Source organism: Molothrus ater, unplaced genomic scaffold (genome assembly GCF_012460135.2).
Source record: "Molothrus ater isolate BHLD 08-10-18 breed brown headed cowbird unplaced genomic scaffold, BPBGC_Mater_1.1 matUn_MA567, whole genome shotgun sequence".
Classification (NCBI taxonomy): domain Eukaryota; kingdom Metazoa; phylum Chordata; class Aves; order Passeriformes; family Icteridae; genus Molothrus; species Molothrus ater.
In genome coordinates this window covers 1-19,239 of record NW_023416545.1, presented here as the reverse complement: position 1 = coordinate 19,239, position 19,239 = coordinate 1, and the positions used below count along the sequence as shown (strand labels likewise).

General features: G+C 67.2%; 3 protein-coding genes across 3 annotated transcripts; all 3 read left to right on the top strand.

Moving 5' to 3' along the window:
* Window positions 1–457: 457 nt before the first annotated feature.
* On the top strand, window positions 458–2,774 carry UFC1 (ubiquitin-fold modifier conjugating enzyme 1). The gene is made up of 6 exons (XM_036404871.1): window positions 458–613; window positions 999–1,066; window positions 1,504–1,567; window positions 1,648–1,724; window positions 2,218–2,308; window positions 2,584–2,774. Exons 1-6 carry the CDS (start codon window positions 491–493, stop codon window positions 2,653–2,655), a joined length of 495 nt encoding a protein of 164 aa, XP_036260764.1. The 5' UTR covers window positions 458–490; the 3' UTR covers window positions 2,656–2,774.
* Window positions 2,775–2,970: 196 nt separating this feature from the next.
* On the top strand, window positions 2,971–10,614 carry USP21 (ubiquitin specific peptidase 21). The gene is made up of 14 exons (XM_036404876.2): window positions 2,971–3,029; window positions 3,869–3,924; window positions 4,008–4,765; window positions 6,404–6,463; window positions 7,383–7,506; window positions 7,607–7,718; window positions 7,803–7,940; window positions 8,035–8,099; window positions 8,193–8,296; window positions 9,525–9,611; window positions 9,703–9,781; window positions 9,917–10,024; window positions 10,138–10,252; window positions 10,332–10,614. The coding sequence occupies exons 3-14, from the start codon at window positions 4,016–4,018 to the stop codon at window positions 10,420–10,422; spliced, it is 1,833 nt and encodes a 610-aa protein (XP_036260769.1). The 5' UTR covers window positions 2,971–3,029; window positions 3,869–3,924; window positions 4,008–4,015; the 3' UTR covers window positions 10,423–10,614.
* A 287-nt stretch (window positions 10,615–10,901) lies between these two features.
* On the top strand, window positions 10,902–18,571 carry PPOX (protoporphyrinogen oxidase; the record flags this gene model as incomplete). The annotated part of the gene is made up of 11 exons (XM_036404859.1): window positions 10,902–10,941; window positions 11,023–11,117; window positions 11,769–11,903; window positions 12,675–12,790; window positions 13,252–13,384; window positions 14,543–14,687; window positions 15,392–15,585; window positions 16,078–16,138; window positions 16,828–16,946; window positions 17,031–17,156; window positions 18,422–18,571. Coding segments are annotated over exons 2-11 (1,266 nt in total), but the record flags the coding sequence as incomplete, so codon positions are not given.
* Window positions 18,572–19,239: the final 668 nt, after the last annotated feature.

Below are 19,239 nucleotides of genomic sequence, written 5' to 3'. Positions count from 1 at the left end.
GCCCCCCACTCCGCCGTGTCCTTGTAACTGAGGAGGGCAGGGGGTCCCTGGTGCTGTGGGGGGTCCCTCGATGTGTGAGGGGGTCCTGGGGGGTTTGTGAGGGGTCCCTGGTGCTGTGGGGGTTCCCTGGGCTGTGGGGGGGGGTCCCTGGGCCTGTTGGAGGGTCCCGGTTGCTCTTTGGGGGGGATCCTTGGGGTGGTGGGGTCCCTGTCGCTGTTTGAGGGGGGGGGGTCCCTGAGGAGGGGGCGGTCCCTGGGGAGGGGGCGGTCCCTGGGCTTTGGGTACGCCCCCTCAGCCAAGCCCCGCCCACCTCCGCTCCCCTCTGCCCTCACTAAAGATGGCGGCGGCGCCTCACGCACCGTGCGCGCCCTTATCCAAGATGGCGGCGATGACGTCACAGCGCAGCCACTCCCGTAGACAAGATGGCGGCGCCGTGCCGGGGTGGCGGCGTTACGTCACTTCCGGCGGGGCGGCATGGCGGGGCCCGGCCATGGCGGACGCGGCAGCGCGGCGGGCGGTGGCGGAGCTGCCGCTGCTGCGGTCACCGGCGGGGCCGCGGGACCGCGAGGGCTGGGCCGAGCGGCTGCGAGAGGAGTACCGGGCGCTCATCCAGGTGCGTGCGTGGCGTTCCTCTCCTCACGGTTCCTGCCTGGCCGTGCTTCCGTTCCCTCTCGGTGCTTTCCCGGTGTCTCAAATCCCTCCCGGTTTTCCCCACGCGGTGTCGCTCCGGTGTACTCCTGCTACTCTATTGTTCCTCCCAGACCACCCCTATGTCCCCGCCGGTGTCCCCCGGTGTCCCCTCGATACTCCCCGTGTCCCCCCGGTGTCCTCTCAATACTCCCGGTGTTCCCCGGTCCATCCCCGGTGACTCCCCCGGTACCGGTGACCGCCCCCCCCCCGGTGTCTCTTGTCATCCCCCGGTGTCCCCTCATGAATCCTGTCCATTCCCGGTGTCCCTTTCCCGGTACCGGTGACCCCCTCCCCCGGTGTCCCGGCAGTACGTGGAGAACAACAAACGGGCTGACACCGATTGGTTCCGTCTGGAGTCCAACCCCGAGGGCACCCGGTAAGGGCGGAGGGGGCTCTGGGACACCCCCCCCCCATCCCCGGTCACACCGGGACTCCCTCGGGATTGTCACAAACCCCCCGGGGCCGCTCCGGTGACCGGAGGGGGGGTCCCAGCAGCGGGGGAAGGGTCCCGGGAGGGTCTGAGGGAATTTGGGGGAGCCCTGGGGGGGCTCTGAGGGGTTTTGGGGGCTCTGAAAGGCTTTGGGGGGGTCTGGGTGGTTTATGGGGGGGTCTTAGGGGGGGTCTGAGGGGTTTTTGGGGGGTCCTGGGGGTCCTTGGGGGGTCCCAGAGGGGGTTCCCCCACACTGAGGGGGTCGTGGGGGGGTCTGGGGGTGTTAGGGAGGGTCCCAGGGGTGTCTGGGGGGTTTTGGGAGGGTCCCGGGGGTACTCAGGGGTTTTGGGGGGAGTCACTGAGGGTCCCCCCCATGTCCCCAGGTGGTCGGGCAGGTGCTGGTACATCCATGAGCTGCTCAAGTACGAGTTCAACATCGAGTTCGAGGTGAGGAGGGGGCTCCGGGGGACAGGGGGGGTTTTGGGGGGGGTCCCAAGGAGGTGCTGACCCCCCCTTGTCCCCCCCAGATCCCGGTGACGTACCCGGGCACCGCCCCCGAAATCGCCATCCCCGAGCTGGACGGGAAAACTGCCAAGATGTACCGGTGAGGGGGGTCCTGGGGGGCTTTGGGGGGTCCTGGGGGGTCTGGGAGGGGTCTGAGGGGCTTTTTAGGGGCTTTGAGAGGCTTTCGGGAGGGTCCCAGGGGATTTGAGGTGTTTGGGGGCAGGTCTGAGGAGTTTTGAGGGGTCCTGGAGGGGCTTTGGGGAGGTCCAGGGGGGCTGGGGGGTTCTTGAGAGGGATCCTAGAGAGGGTTTTGGGGATTGGGGGGGCTTGGGGAGGGGTCCTGGGGCTCAGAGGGGTCCAGGAAGGGTCCTGGGGGGGCTTGGGGGGGTCTGGCAGGGGTGCAGAGGGGTTTGGAGAGGGGCTTGGGGGGTCCATGGGGCGGTTTGGAGAAGGTCTGGGGGGAATTGGGGAGGGATCCTGGGGGGTTTGGGGGATCCTGGGGGTTCTGATGGGTTCTTGGGGGTCCCGAGGGGGGGGTCTGAGGGTTTTTGGGGGGGGTCCCAGGGGGGTCTGACGGCTCGGTGTCCCCCCAGGGGGGGTAAGATCTGCCTCAGTGACCACTTCAAGCCCCTGTGGGCCAGGAACGTGCCCAAGTTCGGGCTGGCACACCTGATGGCACTGGGGGTGAGCACCGGGGGCACCGGGGGTGAGCACCGGGTGTGGGCACCGGGGGGGGCTTGGGGAGGGGTCCTGGGGGGCCCTGGAGGGGTCTGGGAGGGGTCCTGGGGGACTGGGGGTGACATTGGGGTGGGGGAGGACACTGGGGTGGTGCTGTCACCTGTGTGGGGACAGTGGGGAGAGGGGATCCTGTGGAAGGGTCGCCCATGGGGGGGTGACATTGAGGGGGGGGTGGCACTTTCCAGGGGATGTCCCCACACCACTGACCCCTGTCCCCACAGCTGGGGCCCTGGCTGGCCGTGGAGATCCCGGACCTGATCTCCAAAGGCCTCATCCAGCACAAGGACAAGTGACCAACGCGGGGGGGACTTTGGGGGTTCCCCCACCTCGGGGGTCCCCCCATTCCCCTCCCAGCTGCTGCCACCCCTCCCCACCGCTTCGCTGCTGCTCCCCAATAAACATTGAACCCCGATTTAGTGGTGGTTTGTTATTTTGGGGGTGACACAGAGGGGATTTGTGTGTCCCCCCCGCAAAAACCCGCGCGGGTCGCGGCCCCTTTAAGACGCCGCGCGGTTTCCATGGTGACGCGCGGCGCTGGGGGGCGTGGCCGGGAGGGCGGCGCATGCGCAGATCCGCCGACGAGGCCGCCGGGGGCGGGGCCGGCCGAGGGAGGCACAAAGATGGCGGCGGGTGCGGCGGGAGTTGTTGCCATGGCGGCCCGCGGGAGGTGCGGGGGGATCGCGGGGCGACCCCGCCGAGGGGCGCAGGGGGGCGAGAGGGGCCACACTTGGGGCTGGGAGGGCTCCGGGACAGCGGACATCTCCCCCAGGGGAGCGGCGGGGCCGGGCGGGGGGTGCGGGACAGGGCCCCTGAAGGCGGGGGGGTACCGGGATGATGGGGGGGGGCAGCGGGAACGCCTCACGGGGGGCCCCGGGATAGCGGAGGGGGGAACCGGGATGTGGGGGGCACAGGGGACACCCCCGGTGAGGGACCCCGGGCTGGCAGAGGGGGGCGGGGCCCCGAGGGGCGGGGGGTGATGGGGGCACAGGGAGGGGTCCGGGGGGGCTGCGGGCCCCGAGGTGCGGGAACCGCTTTGGGGGGACCCCCGGGATTGCGGGGGGCTGCGGGCCCCGGGGTGCGGGAACCGCTTTGGGGGGACCCCCGGGATTGCGGGGGGCTGCGGGCCCGGGAGTGCCGGAATCGTTTTCGGGGGACCCGGGGATTGCGGGGGGCTGCGGGCCCGGGAGTGCCGGAACCGCTTTGGGGGGACCCGGGGATTGCGGGGGGCTGCGGGCCGGGGGATGCGGGAACCGCTTTGGGGTCCCCCCGAGCTTTGGGGTTCCCCGAGCTTTGGGGTCCCCCCGGAGGATTTGGGGTCCCCCGAGCTTTGGAGTCTCCCCGAGGCTTTGGGATCCCCCCGAGGTTTTGGAATCCCCCGAGACTTTGGGGTTCCCCGAGCTTTGGGATGCCCTGAGTCTTTGAGGTCCCCCCGAGCTTTGGTGTACCCCCGAGCTTTTGGGGTCCCCCGAGCTTTGGGGTCCCCTCGGTGACGCCGTGTCCCCGCAGGGCCCCCGCCGACGGGACGCTGTGTCCGGCCGCCGGGCGCGGGGGGCTGTGAGCAGGTGGGTGCCCCTTCCCCGCGCCCTTGTGCCACCCCCCCCCGTGGCCCTGCCACTTTGTCACCGTGCTGTCGCTGTCCCCGCAGGCCCCGCCATGCCCCAGGCCTCGGAGCACCGCCTGGGCCGCGCCAGGGACCCCGGTGCCGGTGCCGTGGTGACGGCGCAGCCCCGGGCGGGCTCCCGCCTGCCCAGCGGGCACCGAGCGCTGAGCCAGGAGCGCCATGCGGCCCCCAACGGGCTCTCCCCGGCCCCCAAACTGCGCCTGCTGCCCCCCAGGCCCCCGCCGCCCCCCGACGACCCCCGCCCCAAAAAGCTGGAGCTGGAACGGGGCCGGGCGGCCAAACGGGGGGACCCCGCTCCCCGCGGGCCGGGGGGACGCCGGGGGCCGCTCAAGGCCGATCACGGCGTGAGGGTGCCCGGGGGTGCCCCGCAGGTGCCCGGCAGCGCCTCCTTCTCGCTGCCCAGCGCGGCCGAGCGCCGCCGGAGCAACCTGGCCCGCTCCAAATCCATCAGCATCGGCGACCTGAGCCAGGGAGGAGGCGGCGGCGGCGGCGGCGGTGGCGGTGTCGCCGGTGTCCCCTGCCGCGCCGAGGACGTGGCGGTGGCGCTGAGCCGGTTGGTGCTCAGGGACTGCGGGCACCCGCTGGGTGCGGGCGCGCTGGCGCTCCGCAGGAGCTCCTCGCTGCGCAGGGTGACCGTGAGCGCCGGGCCCGACGGCAAAGGCACCGCGGCGCTGCTCTCCGTGCGCCCCGAGGGAGGCCCCCGCGCCCGGGCCGAGCCCCCGTTCAGCCACGGCCCCGGCAGCCCCGCGCCCGGCGGCCGGAACGAGGACAAGGCGGCCGCGGTAAGAGCCGGGGGCGGGAGGGGTGTGGCCTGGGACACCCGTGTCCCCAGGCCTGGGGACATTTTCAGAGCCTCTCATTGTCCCCTGGCTTTGGGGATGTGGTGTGACTCCCACGCTGTCCCCAGTTTTGGGGACGTTTTGAGACCCCTGCAGTGTCGCCAGCTCTGGGGACATTTTAAGAGCCCTGCAGTGTCCCCACCTTTGGGGACATTTTGAGACTCTCTCAGTGTCCCCAGCCTTGAGGACATGGGGAGACCCCCGCAATGTCCCCAACTTTGGGGACACTTTGAGATCCCCATGCTGTCCTCAGCTTTGGGGACATTTTGGGACCCCAGCAGTGTCACCAACCTTGGGAACATTTTAAGAACCCCACAGTGTCCCCAGCCTCGGGAACATTTTAAGACCCTGCACTGTCCCCAGCTTTGGGGACATTTGAGACCCTCTCAGTGTCCCCAGCTTTTGGGACACTTTGAGACCCTCACACTGCCCCCAGCCTCGGGGACATTTTGAGACCCCTACACTGTCCCCATCCTCAGGGACAACTTGTGACTCCCATGCTGTCCCCAACTCTGGGGACATTTTGAGACCCCTGCAGTGTCCCGAGCCTTGGGGACATTTTGAGACCCTCCAGAGTCCCCAGCTTCGGGGACATTTTAAGGCCCCCATGCTGTCCCCATCCTCAGGGACATTTTGTGACCCCCGCAGTGTCCCCGCTCAGGCTCGGTGACATCGCCAGGGTGACACAGTGGTGGCACTCTCACCTGTCCCCGCTCCAGTCCTGTTTTGGGGACCCCCACGGCTCTTGGTTGGGGGGGGTCGCTGCTGTCCTCCCAGCTCAGGGGGCCGGTGCCATCCTTGTGGCTCTGGCTTCTGTCCCCACATCTCCAGGGTGACCACGGGTGACCGGTGACACCCTGGTGACACTGAGGTGACACCGAGCTGGCCGCTGCCCCCTCCCCGTTTCCGCATCCGCTCCCCCCCCATCATCCCTCACCTGCCTGGCCACGTGTGGGGGAATCGTAATCCCCAAAACGCCACCAAGGCCCGGCCACCCGGCCTTGTCCCCCCTCGGGGACACCAGGGACGTCCCTCAGCCCCGCCAGGCCCCCAAACCCCCTCGGCTGGAAACCAGGGAGGGATTTTTGGGGGGCTGTTTACCTCAGCACCCCTCACTGTCCCCTATGGGCAGCTCCAGCTAATTAATCCCCTGGGATGAGCCTTGTGTTGCCCAGAATAGCACGGGGGCGGGGGGGAGAAATCGGATCAGCTAATGAGCTGAGGGAGGAGGAGGGGGGGGGGACAGGACACCCCCGGTGACCGATGCCACCGATGCCACCGAGGCTGCGGCGGTGGCACGGAGCCGGTGCCGCCATGCCGGGGCTGCAGGGAGCCACGCTGGTGGAGCTGCCGCGGAAGCTGCAGCGCTCGCTGCTGCCCCGCCGGGAGCTCCCGGCCCGCGGCGGCGCCGCCGACATCTCCGAGTCCGTGGTGCACACGGCGGTCATGGGGCTGCTGCTGGTGGCCGGCGAGGTGAAGCCACCGGCGGTGGCACCCGGGGACAGCCGGGGTGGATGGGGGGACGTGGCGGAGGATGGGGCGCGGCTCACCGGGTGTCCCTCGCTGTGTCCCCACACCCAGACCCACCACGCGCTGCTGCTGGGCTCGGGCCACGTCGGCCTCAGGAATTTGGGCAACACGGTAAGAGGGCGGCTCGGCCCTGCCCAGGGGGATTCGGGGTCACCTCGGGGTCCCCCAGCCCTCCTGTCCCTGTGTTCTGGGGTGTGGGATGGGTTTGGAGTTACCTCGGGGTCCCCCAATCATCGTGTCCCTGTGTTCTGGGGTGTGGGATGGATTTGGGGTCACCTCGGGGTCATCTTGGGGTCCCCCAACCCCCCTGACCCTGTGTTCTGGGGTGTGGGATGGGTTTGGGGTTATCTCGGGGTCCCCCAATCATCCTGACCCTGTGTTCTGGGGTGTGGGATGGGTTTGGAGTTACCTCGGGGTCCCCCAATCATCCTGTCCCTGTGTTCTGGGGTGTGGGAGGTATTTGGGGTCACCTCGGGATCATCTTGGGGTCCCCAACCCTCCTGTTCTTCTGTCCTGGGCTGTGAGATGGATTTGGGGTCACCTCAGGGTTATCTCAGGGTCCCCAGCCCTTCCTGTCCATCTGTCCTGGGCTGTGGGAGGGATTTGGGGTCCCCCAGCCTTGGTGGCCATGGTCCCACCTTCTTGTCCTGCTGGGATGTCACATTCCCAGAGCCCCACAGCACTGTCCCCAAGGTCCCCAGCCCTCCTGTCCCTCTGTCCTGGGGTGTGGGAGGGATTTGGGGTCCCCTCAGGGTCCCCCAGGCTCAGTGGCCGTGGTCCCGTCCTGCTGGGGATGTCCCCCAGCCCCACAGCACTGTCCCCACGGTCCCCAGGCCTCCTGTCCTGGCCTGTGGGAGGGATCCAGAGTCCCTTTGGTGTCCTTTAAGTGTCCCTTGATGTCACTTGGGGGTGCCCTCAGCGTCCCCAAGCCTCTCTGCGGCTGTCCCATCGCATCCCCGGGTACCCCCAACCCCTGAGGGCTCCCTGGTGACAGTGCCACATGCCCAGATGTCCCCGTGTCACCCCTCAGTGCTTCATGAACGCCGTGCTGCAGTGCCTGAGCAGCACCAAACCCCTGCGGGATTACTGCCTGCGCCGCGACTTCCAGCAGGAGCAGCCCCCCGGCCCCCGCGCCCCCCAGGAGCTCACCGAAGGTGGGACAGACCCCCCAGAACTCCCGCAGCTCCCCCAGAACGTTCCAGAACCGCCCTGGGGGGCGCTGAACCCGCCGTGTCCCCCCCCTTGTCCCCTCAGCCTTCGCCGATGTCATCGCCGCCCTCTGGCACCCCGACTCCTCCGAGGCCGTCAACCCCGGGCGCTTCAAGGCTGTGTTCCAGAAATACGTGCCCTCCTTCACGGGTTACAGGTGAGATACACCCCCCTCCCCTAAAAAAAGCCTTTTGGGGACCCCCCCCCCAAAGGGATAAAGTGTCACAAAGTGTCCCCGCAGCCAGCAGGACGCGCAGGAATTCCTCAAGTTCTTCATGGACCGGCTGCACGTGGAGATCAACAGGAAGGGCCGGCGCACCCCCAGCATCCTGTCGGACACACGGAGACCCCCGGCCCTGGAGGACCCCGAAACGCTCAGGTGAGAGAGGAGGGGCAGGGCTGCTGAGGAGAGGGGACCCCGATTTCGGGGACGGCCGACAGCCCCGATGTCACCCTGGTGTCACCTCCCGCAGCGACGACGAGCGCGCCAACCAGATGTGGAAGCGCTACCTGGAGAGGGAGGACAGCAAGATCGTGGGTGAGCGCTGGCAATGGGGCTGTGCCCCCCCATCCCCGGGACCCCAAAAGCTCTGGGGGTGCCCCCCTTTGACCCCTCCCTTTGCCCCCCCAGATCTCTTTGTGGGGCAGCTGAAGAGCTGCCTCAAGTGCCAGGCCTGCGGCTACCGCTCCACCACCTTCGAGGTGTTCTGCGACCTCTCGCTGCCCATCCCAAAGGTGAGGGTGGGGTGACCCCCAAAAACCCTGCAGAGCCCCCAAAAAACCCTGCAGACCCCCCAAAATACCCTTCAGACCCACCCAAAAACCTTCAGATCCCCCCAAAAAGCCCTCAGACCCTTCCAAAAACCCTTCAGACCCTTCCAAAAACCCTGCAGACTCCCCCAAACCCCCCAGAAACCACCTCAGATCCCCCAAAAACCCTTCAGACCCCTCTAAAAACCCTTCAGACCCACCCAAAACCCTTCAGATCCCCCCAAAAACCCTTCAGACCCCTCTAAAACCCTTCAGACCCTTCCAAAAACTCTTCAGACCCCTCTAAAACCCTTCAGACCCTTCCAAAAACCCTGTCGACCCCCCAAAAAACCCTTCAGACCCTTCCAAAAACCCTTCAGATCCCCCCAAACCCCCCAGAAACCCCCTCGGATCCCCCCAAAAACCCTTCAGACCCCTCTAAAAACCCTTCAGACCCACCCAAAACCCTTCAGATCCCCCCAAAAACCCCTCAGACCCCTCTAAAGCACTTCAGCCCCTGCTAGAAACCCTTCAGACTCCCCCCAAAATCCCTCAGACCCCCCAAAAACATCTCAGACCTCCCCAAAAACCCCTCAGATCCCCCCCAAACCCCTCAAATCCCCCAAAAACCCTTCAGACCCCTCTAAAAACCCTTCGGGTCCATCCAAAACCCCCTCTGACCTCCCAAAAACCCTTCAGATCCAACAAAAACCCTTCAGACTCCCCCAAAACCCCTCAGACCCCGCCAGAAACCCCCTCAGAGCACCCAAAATCCCTTCAGACCTGTCCAAACACCCCTCAGACCACCCCAAAAACCTTCAGACCCCCCCAAAAACTCTTCAAACCCTAAAAGCACTTCAGACTCCCAAAAACCCTTCGGACCACCCCAAAATCCTCTGAGACCACCCAAAAACTCCTCAGACCTCCCAAAAACTCCTCAGACCCTTCCAAAAACCTTTCACACCAGCCCAGAAAACCTTTCACACCACTGCAAAAAATCTTTCAGACCCTCCCAAAAACCCCTTTAGGCCTGTCCAAAAATTGCTCGGACCCCTCCAAAAAACCCCTTCAGACGCTCCAGAAACCCTTCAGACCCTTCCAAAAACCCATCCAAAACCCACTCAGATCCCCACTCAAAACTCCTCACACCCTCTAAATTTCACCCCTGACCCCCCCCAAAATCCCTTCCCCTGGGATTTCGGTGGCCCTGCAGAAAAGCTTTGCCGGGGGCAAGGTCTCGCTGCACGACTGCTTCAGCCTCTTCACCAAGGAGGAGGAGCTGGACTCGGAGAACGCCCCGGTGAGAGGATGGAACCCCCCTACCCCCAGGGACCCCCCCTGCAGCCCCGGGTTTGTCCCCAGAACGTCCCTGATGTCCCCTGGCCCCTCAGGTGTGTGACAAGTGCCGGCAGCGCACGCGCAGCACCAAGAAGTTGACGATCCAGCGCTTCCCACGCATCCTGGTGCTCCGTATCCTTTGGGAATCAGCCCCGAGCGAGGGTGGGGGACAACCCCCAAATTTTTTGGGGGGGTTTGGGAAGGGGTGGGGGGTAAGCACAAGGGTCATCACCCCGTCCATCTTCCCACTGCCTTAACCCTGGGCAGACCTGAACAGGTTCTCCACCACGCGCTACTCCATCAAGAAATGCTCCGTCTTTGTGGACTTCCCGCTGCAGCAGCTCAACCTGCGCGAGTTCGCCAGCGAGAAGGCGGGTGAGGAGAGCTCCGAGGGAAGAGGGGGGAGTTTTGGGGTTTTTTGGGGTATTTTGGGGTGGGGAGGGGGAGATCCTAAAGATCCTAAACCTGACCCCCGCACCCTGCTGCAGGCAGCCCTGTCTACAGCCTGTACGCTCTGTGCAACCACTCGGGCAGCGTGCACTACGGGCACTACACGGCTTTCTGCCGCGACCCCGCCGGCTGGCGCGTCTACAACGACTCCCGGTCAGTGTCCCCCGCCCCTCCCGTGCCCCCCCGCCCCGGTGCTGAGCCCCCGCGGCCGGTGCTGAGGGTGTCCCCGCAGCGTCTCGCCCATCAGCGAGAACCAGGTGCCGTCCAGCGAGGGCTACGTGCTGTTCTACGAGCTGGAGGAGCCGCCCGGCCGCAGAGCCTGAGAGCCCCGCGCGGAGCCGCCGCCTGCGGGCCGGGGACTGCGGGGGGAAGCCCCGGGACCCTGCCCCGGGATCGGCCGGGAACCCCCCGGGAGCCCCCCGGACCCGCGGAGAGAAGGGTGCGGGGGGAGCGGCCGCAGCCCGCGCGGCCCCGGGGGGTTTTGTGAATAAATTTATTAAAAAAACCCCAAAAAACGCCGAGTTTGGGGGGCTTGGGGGCGTGGCTTGATGGTAGCGGGGTGGGACTTATGTTTGACAGACATTGAGTGGGCGTGGTTTATGGAGGTGTGGCCGGTTGATTGATTGATTGGAGGTAGGCGTGGTCATCGCAGCGTGCCGTGCGCGATGATTGGCTGGTGGCGTTGTGGGCGCGGCTTATCACCATGGGCGCGCTTCCTCCCGCCACAGCGCGCTGTCCATCAACGCGCTACGCCTTCCCATTGGTCCGCCTGCCCTAAGCCCCGCCCCTTCCCCTGATAACCGGCGGGAAGGGGCGTGGCCAGCGCGGCGGACTCGGGACAGGTGAGGGGAGGGTCCCGGGGCTGAGGGACCGGGCAGGGCCGGGGGCTCCCGGCGGCTCCGCTCTGACCGTGCCCGTCCCAGCTCCCCTCATGCCGCCCACCGTGGCCGTCGTGGGCGGCGGCATCAGCGGCCTGGCCGCCTGCTACCACTTGGTGCGCGCCCCCCGCCCGCCCAAGGTGAGCGAGCGTGCGACCCCCGAACCTTCCCTCGGGACCCCCGAACCTTCCCCGCGGGACCCTCGAACCTTCCCCGCTCCATTCCGGGACCCCCAAGTCCCCTCCGCGTGTGCGTCCCTCTCCGGGGCTCCCGCTCTCCCGGGTCACCCCGGGACCCCCGGGACCCCCATCCCTGCAGAGACCCCCGGTGTCCTCCGGGACTCCCAATTCCCCCGGGACCCCAATTCCCCCGGAGTTCCCTTTTCCCTCCCGAGACCTCAATTCCCGCGGGGTCCCGGTTGTGATTCGGGGTCCCGGTGGTGGTTTGGGGTTCCCGGTGGTGACCCGGGGGTCCTGGTTGTGATCCGGAGGTCCCGATGTTGATTTGGGGGTCCCGGTTGTGATTGTGGGGTCCCCGTGGTGATTTGGGTTCCCAGTGGTGACCGGGGGTCCCGGTTGTGATCCGGGGGTCCCGGTGATAACCCGGTGTTCCCGGTGTTGATTTGGTGTCCCGGGGGTCCCAGTTGTGATCCCGGGGTTCCCGGTGTTGATTTGGTGTCCCGGGGGTCCCAGTTGTGATCCCGGGGTTCCCGGTGTTGATTTGGGGTCCCGGGGGTCCCGGTGGTGATCCCGGTGTTCCCGGTGTTGATTTGGGGTCCCGGGGGTCCCCAGGTGGTGCTGCTGGAGGCCAGTGGCCGGTTCGGGGGGTGGCTGCAGAGCACCCGAACCCCCGAGGGCGCCGTGTTCGAGCACGGCCCGAGGGGCGTCCGGCCCGCGGGGCCCGCGGGGGCCCAGACCCTGCACATGGTACGGGGGGGCTGGGTTTGGGGTGCCAGAGGGGGTCCTGGGCTGGGTTTGGGGTGCCAGAGGGGGTCCTGGGCTGGGTTTGGGGTGATAGAGGGGGTCCTGGGCTGGGTTTGGGGTGCCAGAGGGGGTCCTGGGCTGGGTTTGGGGTGATAGAGGGGGTCCTGGGCTGGGTTTGGGGTGCCAGAGGGGTCCCTGGGGGGCTGGAGGGGATTTGGGGAGGTCCCCGGGGTTGTTTTTGGGGTGACAAAGGGGTCCCTGGGGTTTGGGTGGGTTTCTGGAAGAATTTTTTGGGGTCCCTGGATGAATCCTGGCGATCTCTGAAGGAATTTGGGGGGACCCCGTGTGGATTCTGGGTGTCCCTGGATGAATCCTGGCGATCTCTGGATGAATTCTGGGCGTCCCTGGATGATTTTTGGGGTTCCTGGATGAACCCTGGGGGTCCCTGGATGAATTTGGGGGTTCCTGGATGAATTTGGGCTCCCCGTGTGGATTCTGGGAGTACCTGGAAGAATTTTTGGGGTCCCTGGATGAATTCTGGCAGTCACTGGATGAATTTTGGGATTCCCTGGATGAGTTTTGGGGTCTCTGGATGAATCCTGGGTGTCCCTGGATGGATTTTGAGTCCTGGTGTGGATCCTGGGGGGGGGGCTCTGGATGAATTTGGGGTCCTTGGATGAATTTTGGGGTTCCTGGATGATTTTTGGTGTCCCCGTGTGGATCCTGGGGGGGTCCCTGGATGATTTTTGGTGTCCCTGTGTGGTGTCCCTGCAGGTGTCGGAGCTGGGGCTGGCCGGTGACATCCTGGCTGTCCCCAGGGAGCACCCGGCGGCACGGAACCGATTCCTGTACCTGGGGGGGGCCCTGCACCCCCTGCCCTCGGGCCTGACGTGGGTGTCCCTCGTCCCCCAGGGCCACCTCCTCCCGTCCCTTGTCACCAGCGTCACCCCTTGACCCTGGGCTGTCCCCAATGCCACCCCTGCTGTCCCCACTGTCCCCGGTGCCAGCCCTGTCTCTGTCCCTTCTGTCCCCAGGGGTTTGCTCTGGGCCGTGCCCCCTGTCCCCAGTGCCACCCTTGCTGTCCCTGCTGCCAGCCCTGTGTGTCCCCTCTGTGTCCCCAGGGGCGTGCTGCGGGCCATGCCCCTGTGTGTCCCTGCTGTCCCCAGGGGGCTGCTCAGGGCTGTCCCCAATGTCACCCCTGTGTGTCCCTGCTGTCCCCAATGTCCCCGCTGTGTCCCCAGGGGGCTGCTCAGGGCTGTCCCCAATGTCCCCGCTGTGTCCCCGCTGTGTCCCTGCTGTGTCCCCAAGGGGCTGCTCAGGGCTGTCCCCAGTGTCCCCGCTGTGTCCCCAGGGGGCTGCTCAGGACTGTCCCCCCGTTCTCCCGGGCCCTGCTCTGGAGCGCTCTGCGGGATCTCCTGACCCCGGCGGGGACGGGGCCGGACGAGAGCGCCCACGGCTTCGCCCAGCGCCGCTTCGGGCCCGAGGTGGGTGCCCCAAAAAACCCCCAAATCCGCCCCAAAAACCCCCAAATCCACCCCAAAAACCCCCAGATCCACCCCAAAAACCCCCGGATCCATCCCAAAACCCCCTGGAACAACCCACAGAACCACCCCAAAATCCCTGGATCCACCCCAAAACCCCCTGGATCCACCCCAAAACCCCCTGAAACAACCCACAGAGCCACCCCCAAAATCCCCCCAAAAACGCCATCACACCCCAAAACCCCCATAACCCCCCCAAAGCCCCCATGACCCCACCCCAAACCCTGAGAACCCCACCCCAAGCCCCGATAAGTGACCCCAAAGCCCCACCCGGCCTTATCAGGGTCTCCCTGGGGTGGGTGGGGTCCCACTGTCCCTGTCCCCATCACTGTCCCTGCTGTCTCTGTCCCTTTGTCCCTGTGTCCCTGTCACTGTGTCCCTGTTACTGTCCCTGTGTCCCTGTCCCCGTGTCACTGTCACTGTCCCTGTGTCACTGTCCCTGTCCCTGTGTCCCTGTCCCTGTGTCCCTGTGTCACTGTCCCTGTCCCTGTGTCCCTGTCCCCGTGTCACTGTCACTGTCCCTGTGTCACTGTCCCTGTCCCCGTGTCCCTTTCCCTGTGTCCCTGTGTCCCTGTCCCTGTCCCTGTGTCCCTGTCCCTGTGTCACTGTCCCTGTCCCCGTGTCCCTGTCCCTGTGTCCCTGTGTCCCTGTGTCACTGTCCCTGTCCCCGTGTCCCTGTCCCTGTGTCCCTGTCTCCCTGTGTCCCTGTCCCTGTGTCCCTGTGTCCCTGTGTCACTTTCCTGTCCCTGTCCCCAGGTGGCAGAGCTGGCTGTGGATTCCCTGTGCCAGGGGCTGTGTGTCCCTGTGTCCCTGTGTCCCTGTGTCCCTGTGTCCCTGTGTCACTGTCCTGTCCCCAGGTGGCAGAGCTGGCCGTGGATTCCCTGTGCCGGGGGCTGTGTGTCACTGTCACTGTCCCTGTGTCCCTGTGTCACTGTCCCTGTCCCCGTGTCCCTGTCCCTGTGTCCCTGTGTCACTGTCCTGTCCCCAGGTGGCAGAGCTGGCTGTGGATTCCCTGTGCCAGGGGCTGTGTGTCCCTGTGTCCCTGTGTCCCTGTGTCACTGTCCCTGTCCCTGTGTCCCTGTGTCACTGTCCTGTCCCCAGGTGGCAGAGCTGGCCGTGGATTCCCTGTGCCGGGGGGTGTTTGCCGGGGACAGCCGGGCCCTGAGCGTGCGCAGCTGCTTCCCTGCCCTGTTCCAGGCTGAGAGACAGAGGGGGTCTGTGCTGCTGGGGCTGGCGCTGCCACACGGTGGGGACACCCTGGGGACACCCTGGGGACACCGCTGGGGCTGGCGCTGGCGTCTGGTGGGCACAGGGACAGGGGGACACCATGGGGACCTCCGGGTGCCACCCCTTGGACGGGTCCAACCCACGGGGCTGGGACAGGGGACACCGTGGGGACACCCTGGGTTGGTGACAGCGTGGGGAGCCCTGATTTGGCTGTCACCGGGATCCACTGAGGGCTGGCATGGGGGACACCCCGGGGCTGGCACAGGGGACACGGGGGGGACACCCGGGGTTGGCACAGGGGACACGGGGGGAGGACACCCCAGCACAGGGGACACGGGGGGGACACCCCGGGGCTGGCACAGGGGGACATGGGGGGGACACCCCGGCACAGGGGACACGGGGGGGACACCCGGGGTTGGCACAGGGGACACGGGGGGGACACCCCGGCACAGGGGACACGGGGGGGACACCCGGGGTTGGCACAGGGGGACATGGGGGGGACACCCTGGCACAGGGGACACGGGGGGAACACCCCGGGGCTGGCACAGGGGGACATGGGGGGGACACCCTGGCACAGGGGACACGGGGGGAACACCCCGGGGTTGGCACAAGGGACACGGGGGGACACCCCGGGGCTGGCACAGGGGACACGGGGGGGACACCCCAGCACAGGGGACACCGTGTGTCCCTCCCCGCGCGTTGTCACCGCCGGTGTCGCCGCAGGCGGTGGCGGCGCGGCGGGGCCCGAGGCGGGGCTGGCGCGGCGGGCGCGGGCCGAGCGCTGGAGCCAATGGTCCCTGCGGGGCGGGATGGAGTCCCTGGCGCGCGCCTTGGTGGCCTTCGTGTCCCCGCGCGGGGCCGAGCTGCGCTGCCACACGCCCCTGACGCACCTGCGCCACCGCCGCGGCCGCTGGCAGGTGGGGACACCGCCGGTGCCACCCGGTGCCTTCGCCGCGCCCCCTCCCTGCTCTCCGTCCCCTCCCCGGTGTCCCCAGTGTCCCCAGTATCCCCAGTATCCCCAGTCACTCGGACCTGTCCCCTGGGGGAGGGGGGGTTCCCAGTCACTCCGACCCCCTCCCAAATGTCCCCATTGCCCCCAGTCCTGTTCCCAGTGTCCCCAGTGTCCCCAGTCCCCTCTTCAGTGGCCCCAGTCCCCTCCCTATTGTCCCCATTGCTCCCAGTGTCCCCATTGCCCCCAGTGTCCCTAGTCCCCTCCCCATTGTCCCCAGTGTCCCCAGTGTCCCCAGTCCTGTCCCCAATGTCCCCAGTCCCCTCCCCAGTCCTGTCCCCAGTGTCCCCAGTCGCCTCCTCATTGTCCTCAGTGTTCCCAGTGTCCCCATTTCCCCCAGTGTCCCCCGTGTCCCCAGTCCCCTCCCCAGTGTCCCCAGTGTCCCCTGCTGTGTCCCCAGCTCACCGTGCCCGGTGCCACCCTCACGGCTGATCACGTTGTCAGCGCCCTCCCGGCCTCAGGTACGGCACAGGGGCTGGGGAGGGTGTCCCCGCGGTGTCCCCACTGTGTCCCCACCGTGTCCCCGCGGTGTCACTGATGCTGTCCCCGCGGTGTCCCTGCGGTGTCGCTGACACTGTCCCTGCGGTGTCCCCGCGGTGTCCCCACCGTGTCCCCGTGGTGTCACTGACGCTGTCCCCGTGGTGTCCCTTGGTGTCACTGACACTGTCCCCGCGATGTCCCCGCGATGTCCCCGCGGTGTCCCTTGGTGTCACTGACACTGTCCCTGTGATGTCCCCACGGTGTCCCCGCGGTGTCCCTTGGTGTCACTGACACTGTCCCTGCAATGTCCCCGCGGTGTCCCCGACGCTGTCCCCGCGATGTCCCCACGGTGTCACTGACACTGTCCCCGCGGTCCCCCTTGGTGTCACTGACACTGTCCCTGCAATGTCCCCACGGTGTCCCCGCGGTGTCGCTGACGCTGTCCCCCTGATGTCCCCGCGGTGTCCCTTGGTGTCGCTGACACTGTCCCCACGGTGTCCCCGCGTTGTCACTGACACTGTCCCCGCGATGTCCCCGCGATGTCCCCACGGTGTCCCTGTGGTGTCACTGACACTGTCCCCGCGGTGTCCCTTGGTGTCACTGACACTGTCCCCGCGATGTCCCCGCGGTGTCCCCGCGGTGTCCCCGACGCTGTCCCCGCTGTCCCCAGCGCTGGCGCGGGCGCTGCCGGCCGAGGCGGAGCCGCTGGCGCGGGAGCTCCGGGCGATCCCGGCCGCCTCCGTGGCCGTGGTCAACCTGCAGTACGAGGGGGCCGCGCTGCCCGTCATGGTGAGCGCTCCCCGCTGTCCCCGCCGTGTCCCCGAGGTGTCCCCAGACCCCGCGGTGACCCCGGCTCGCCCCCCGCGCCCGCAGGGCTTTGGGCACCTGGTGCCATCCTCGGAGGACCCGGCGCTCCTGGGCATCGTCTACGACTCGGTGGCGTTCCCGGAGCACGACGGGACCCCCGCCACCCCCGGGGGGACCTCACTGCGCCTGACGGTGGGGACACCGGGGGACACCGGGGGGACGCTAGGGGGGACACTGGGGGGGACACAGGGGGGGACACTGGGGGGACACAGGGGGGACGCTGGGGGGACACTGCGGTGGGACACTGGGGGGGACACTGGGGTCACCGGGGGGGACACTGGGGGGGACACTGGGGACACCGGGGGAGGACACCGGGGACACTAGGAGGGGACACTGGGGACACCGGGGGGGACACTGGGGACACCGGGGGGGACGCTGGGGGGACACTGGGGGGGACACTGGGGACACTGGGGGGACACTGGGGACACTGGGACACACCGGGGGGGACACTGGGGGGAACACTGGGGACACTGGGGACACCGGGGGAGGACACCGGGGACACTAGGAGGGGACACTGGGGACACCGGGGGAGGACACTGGGGACACCGGGGGGACACTGGGGGGACACAGGGGGGACGCTGGGGGGACACTGGGGGGACACTGGGGACACTGGGGACACCGGGGGAGGACACTGGGGAGACCGGGGGAGGACACTGGGGACACCGGGGGGGTGCCAGGATTGATTTGGGGGGCTCATGGTGGGGACATCGTGGGGGGACACTGGGGACACTGGGGACACCGGGGGGGACACCGGGGAGGTGACAGGGGTGGTTTTGGGGGGCTCATGATGGGGACATTGTGGGGGGACACTGGGGACATCTGGGAGGGTGACACTGAGGACATCATGTGGGCATACCTGGGAGGGTGACACTGGGGACACTGGGGACGACAGGGGTGGTTTGGGGGGCTGGCAGTGTCCCCCAGGTGATGCTGGGACCCCCTCGCTGCAGCTCACGGTGGGGACACTGGGGACACCGTGGGTGTCCCAGGGCTGATTTTGGGGGGCTGGCATTGGGTGACCCTGGGGACACCGTGGGTGCCATAGGGGTGATTTTGGGGGGCTGGCATTGGGTGACCCTGGGGACACCGTGGGTGCCATAGGGGTGATTTTGGGGGGCTGGCATTGGGTGACCCTGGGGACATCGTGGGTGTCACAGAGGTGATTTTGGGGCTGGCATTGGGTGACCCTGGGGACATTGTGGGTGTCCCAGGGCTGATTTTGGGGCTGGCATTGGGTGACCCTGGGGACACCGTGGGTGCCCTAGGGCTGATTTTGGGGCGCTGGCATTGGGTGACCCTGGGGACATTGTGGGTGTCACAGAGGTGATTTTGGGGCTGGCATTGGGTGACCCTGGGGACACCGTGGGTGTCCCAGGGCTGATTTTGGGTGTCCCCAGGTGATGCTGGGCGGGGCCTGGTTCCAGCAGAGCTTTGGGGACCCCGCCCTGGTGGCCCCGGAGCTGCTGCTGAGCCGGGCACGGGCGGCCGTGAGCGAACACCTGGGGCTGGCCGGGACCCCCAAAAACGCCATCGTGAGGGTGCAGCAGGTGGGGACACCTGGGGGCGTTGGGTGACACCTGGGGGGCTCTGGGTGGGTGACACTTGGGGGTGTTCAGGGTGGGTGACATTCCGTGCGAGGGGGCTCTGGCTGGGTGACATTTCAGAGGGGCTCTGCGTGGGTGACACTTTTGGGGGGGGTGACATTTTGGAGGGGCTCTGGGTGGGTGACACTTCAGGGGGGCTCTGGGCTGGTGACACTTGGGGGGGTGACAGTCCAGGGGGGCTCTGGGTGGGTGACATTTTGAGGGGGGCTCTGGGTGGGTGACACACTTGGGGTGAAGGGGGGTGACACTCCAGGTGGGTGACATTTTTGGGAGGGGGCTGTGCGTGGGTGACACTTTGGGTGGGGGACATTCTGGGGGGACATTCTGGGGGGGCTCTGGGGAGGTGGCAGTTTTGGGGGGGGGGGGTGACATTTTGAGGGGCTCTGGGTGGGTGACACTTGAGGGGGGTGACATTCCGGGGTGGGTGACACTTTGGGGGTGGCTCTGGGTGGGTGACACTTTGGACAGGTGACACTTCAGGGGTGGCTCTGGCTGGGTGTCACTTTGGAGAGGTGACACTCTGGGGTGGCTCTGGGTGGGTGACACTTTGGAGAGGTGACACTCTGGGGTGGCTCTGGGTGGGTGACACTCCGGGGGTGGCTCTGGCTGGG

Bases quoted from the DNA above. Each gene is read 5' to 3' on its own strand.
- UFC1 (XM_036404871.1), top strand. From the start codon at position 491: ATGGCGGACGCGGCAGCGCGGCGGGCGGTGGCGGAGCTGCCGCTGCTG. The intron at 614-998 runs GTGCGTGCGTGG...GTGTCCCGGCAG, and splicing joins AGTACCGGGCGCTCATCCAG to TACGTGGAGAACAACAAACG. The intron at 1,568-1,647 runs GTGAGGAGGGGG...TGTCCCCCCCAG, and splicing joins AGTTCAACATCGAGTTCGAG to ATCCCGGTGACGTACCCGGG.
- USP21 (XM_036404876.2), top strand. From the start codon at position 4,016: ATGCCCCAGGCCTCGGAGCACCGCCTGGGCCGCGCCAGGGACCCCGGT. The intron at 6,464-7,382 runs GTAAGAGGGCGG...GTCACCCCTCAG, and splicing joins TCAGGAATTTGGGCAACACG to TGCTTCATGAACGCCGTGCT. The intron at 8,297-9,524 runs GTGAGGGTGGGG...GTGGCCCTGCAG, and splicing joins TCTCGCTGCCCATCCCAAAG to AAAAGCTTTGCCGGGGGCAA.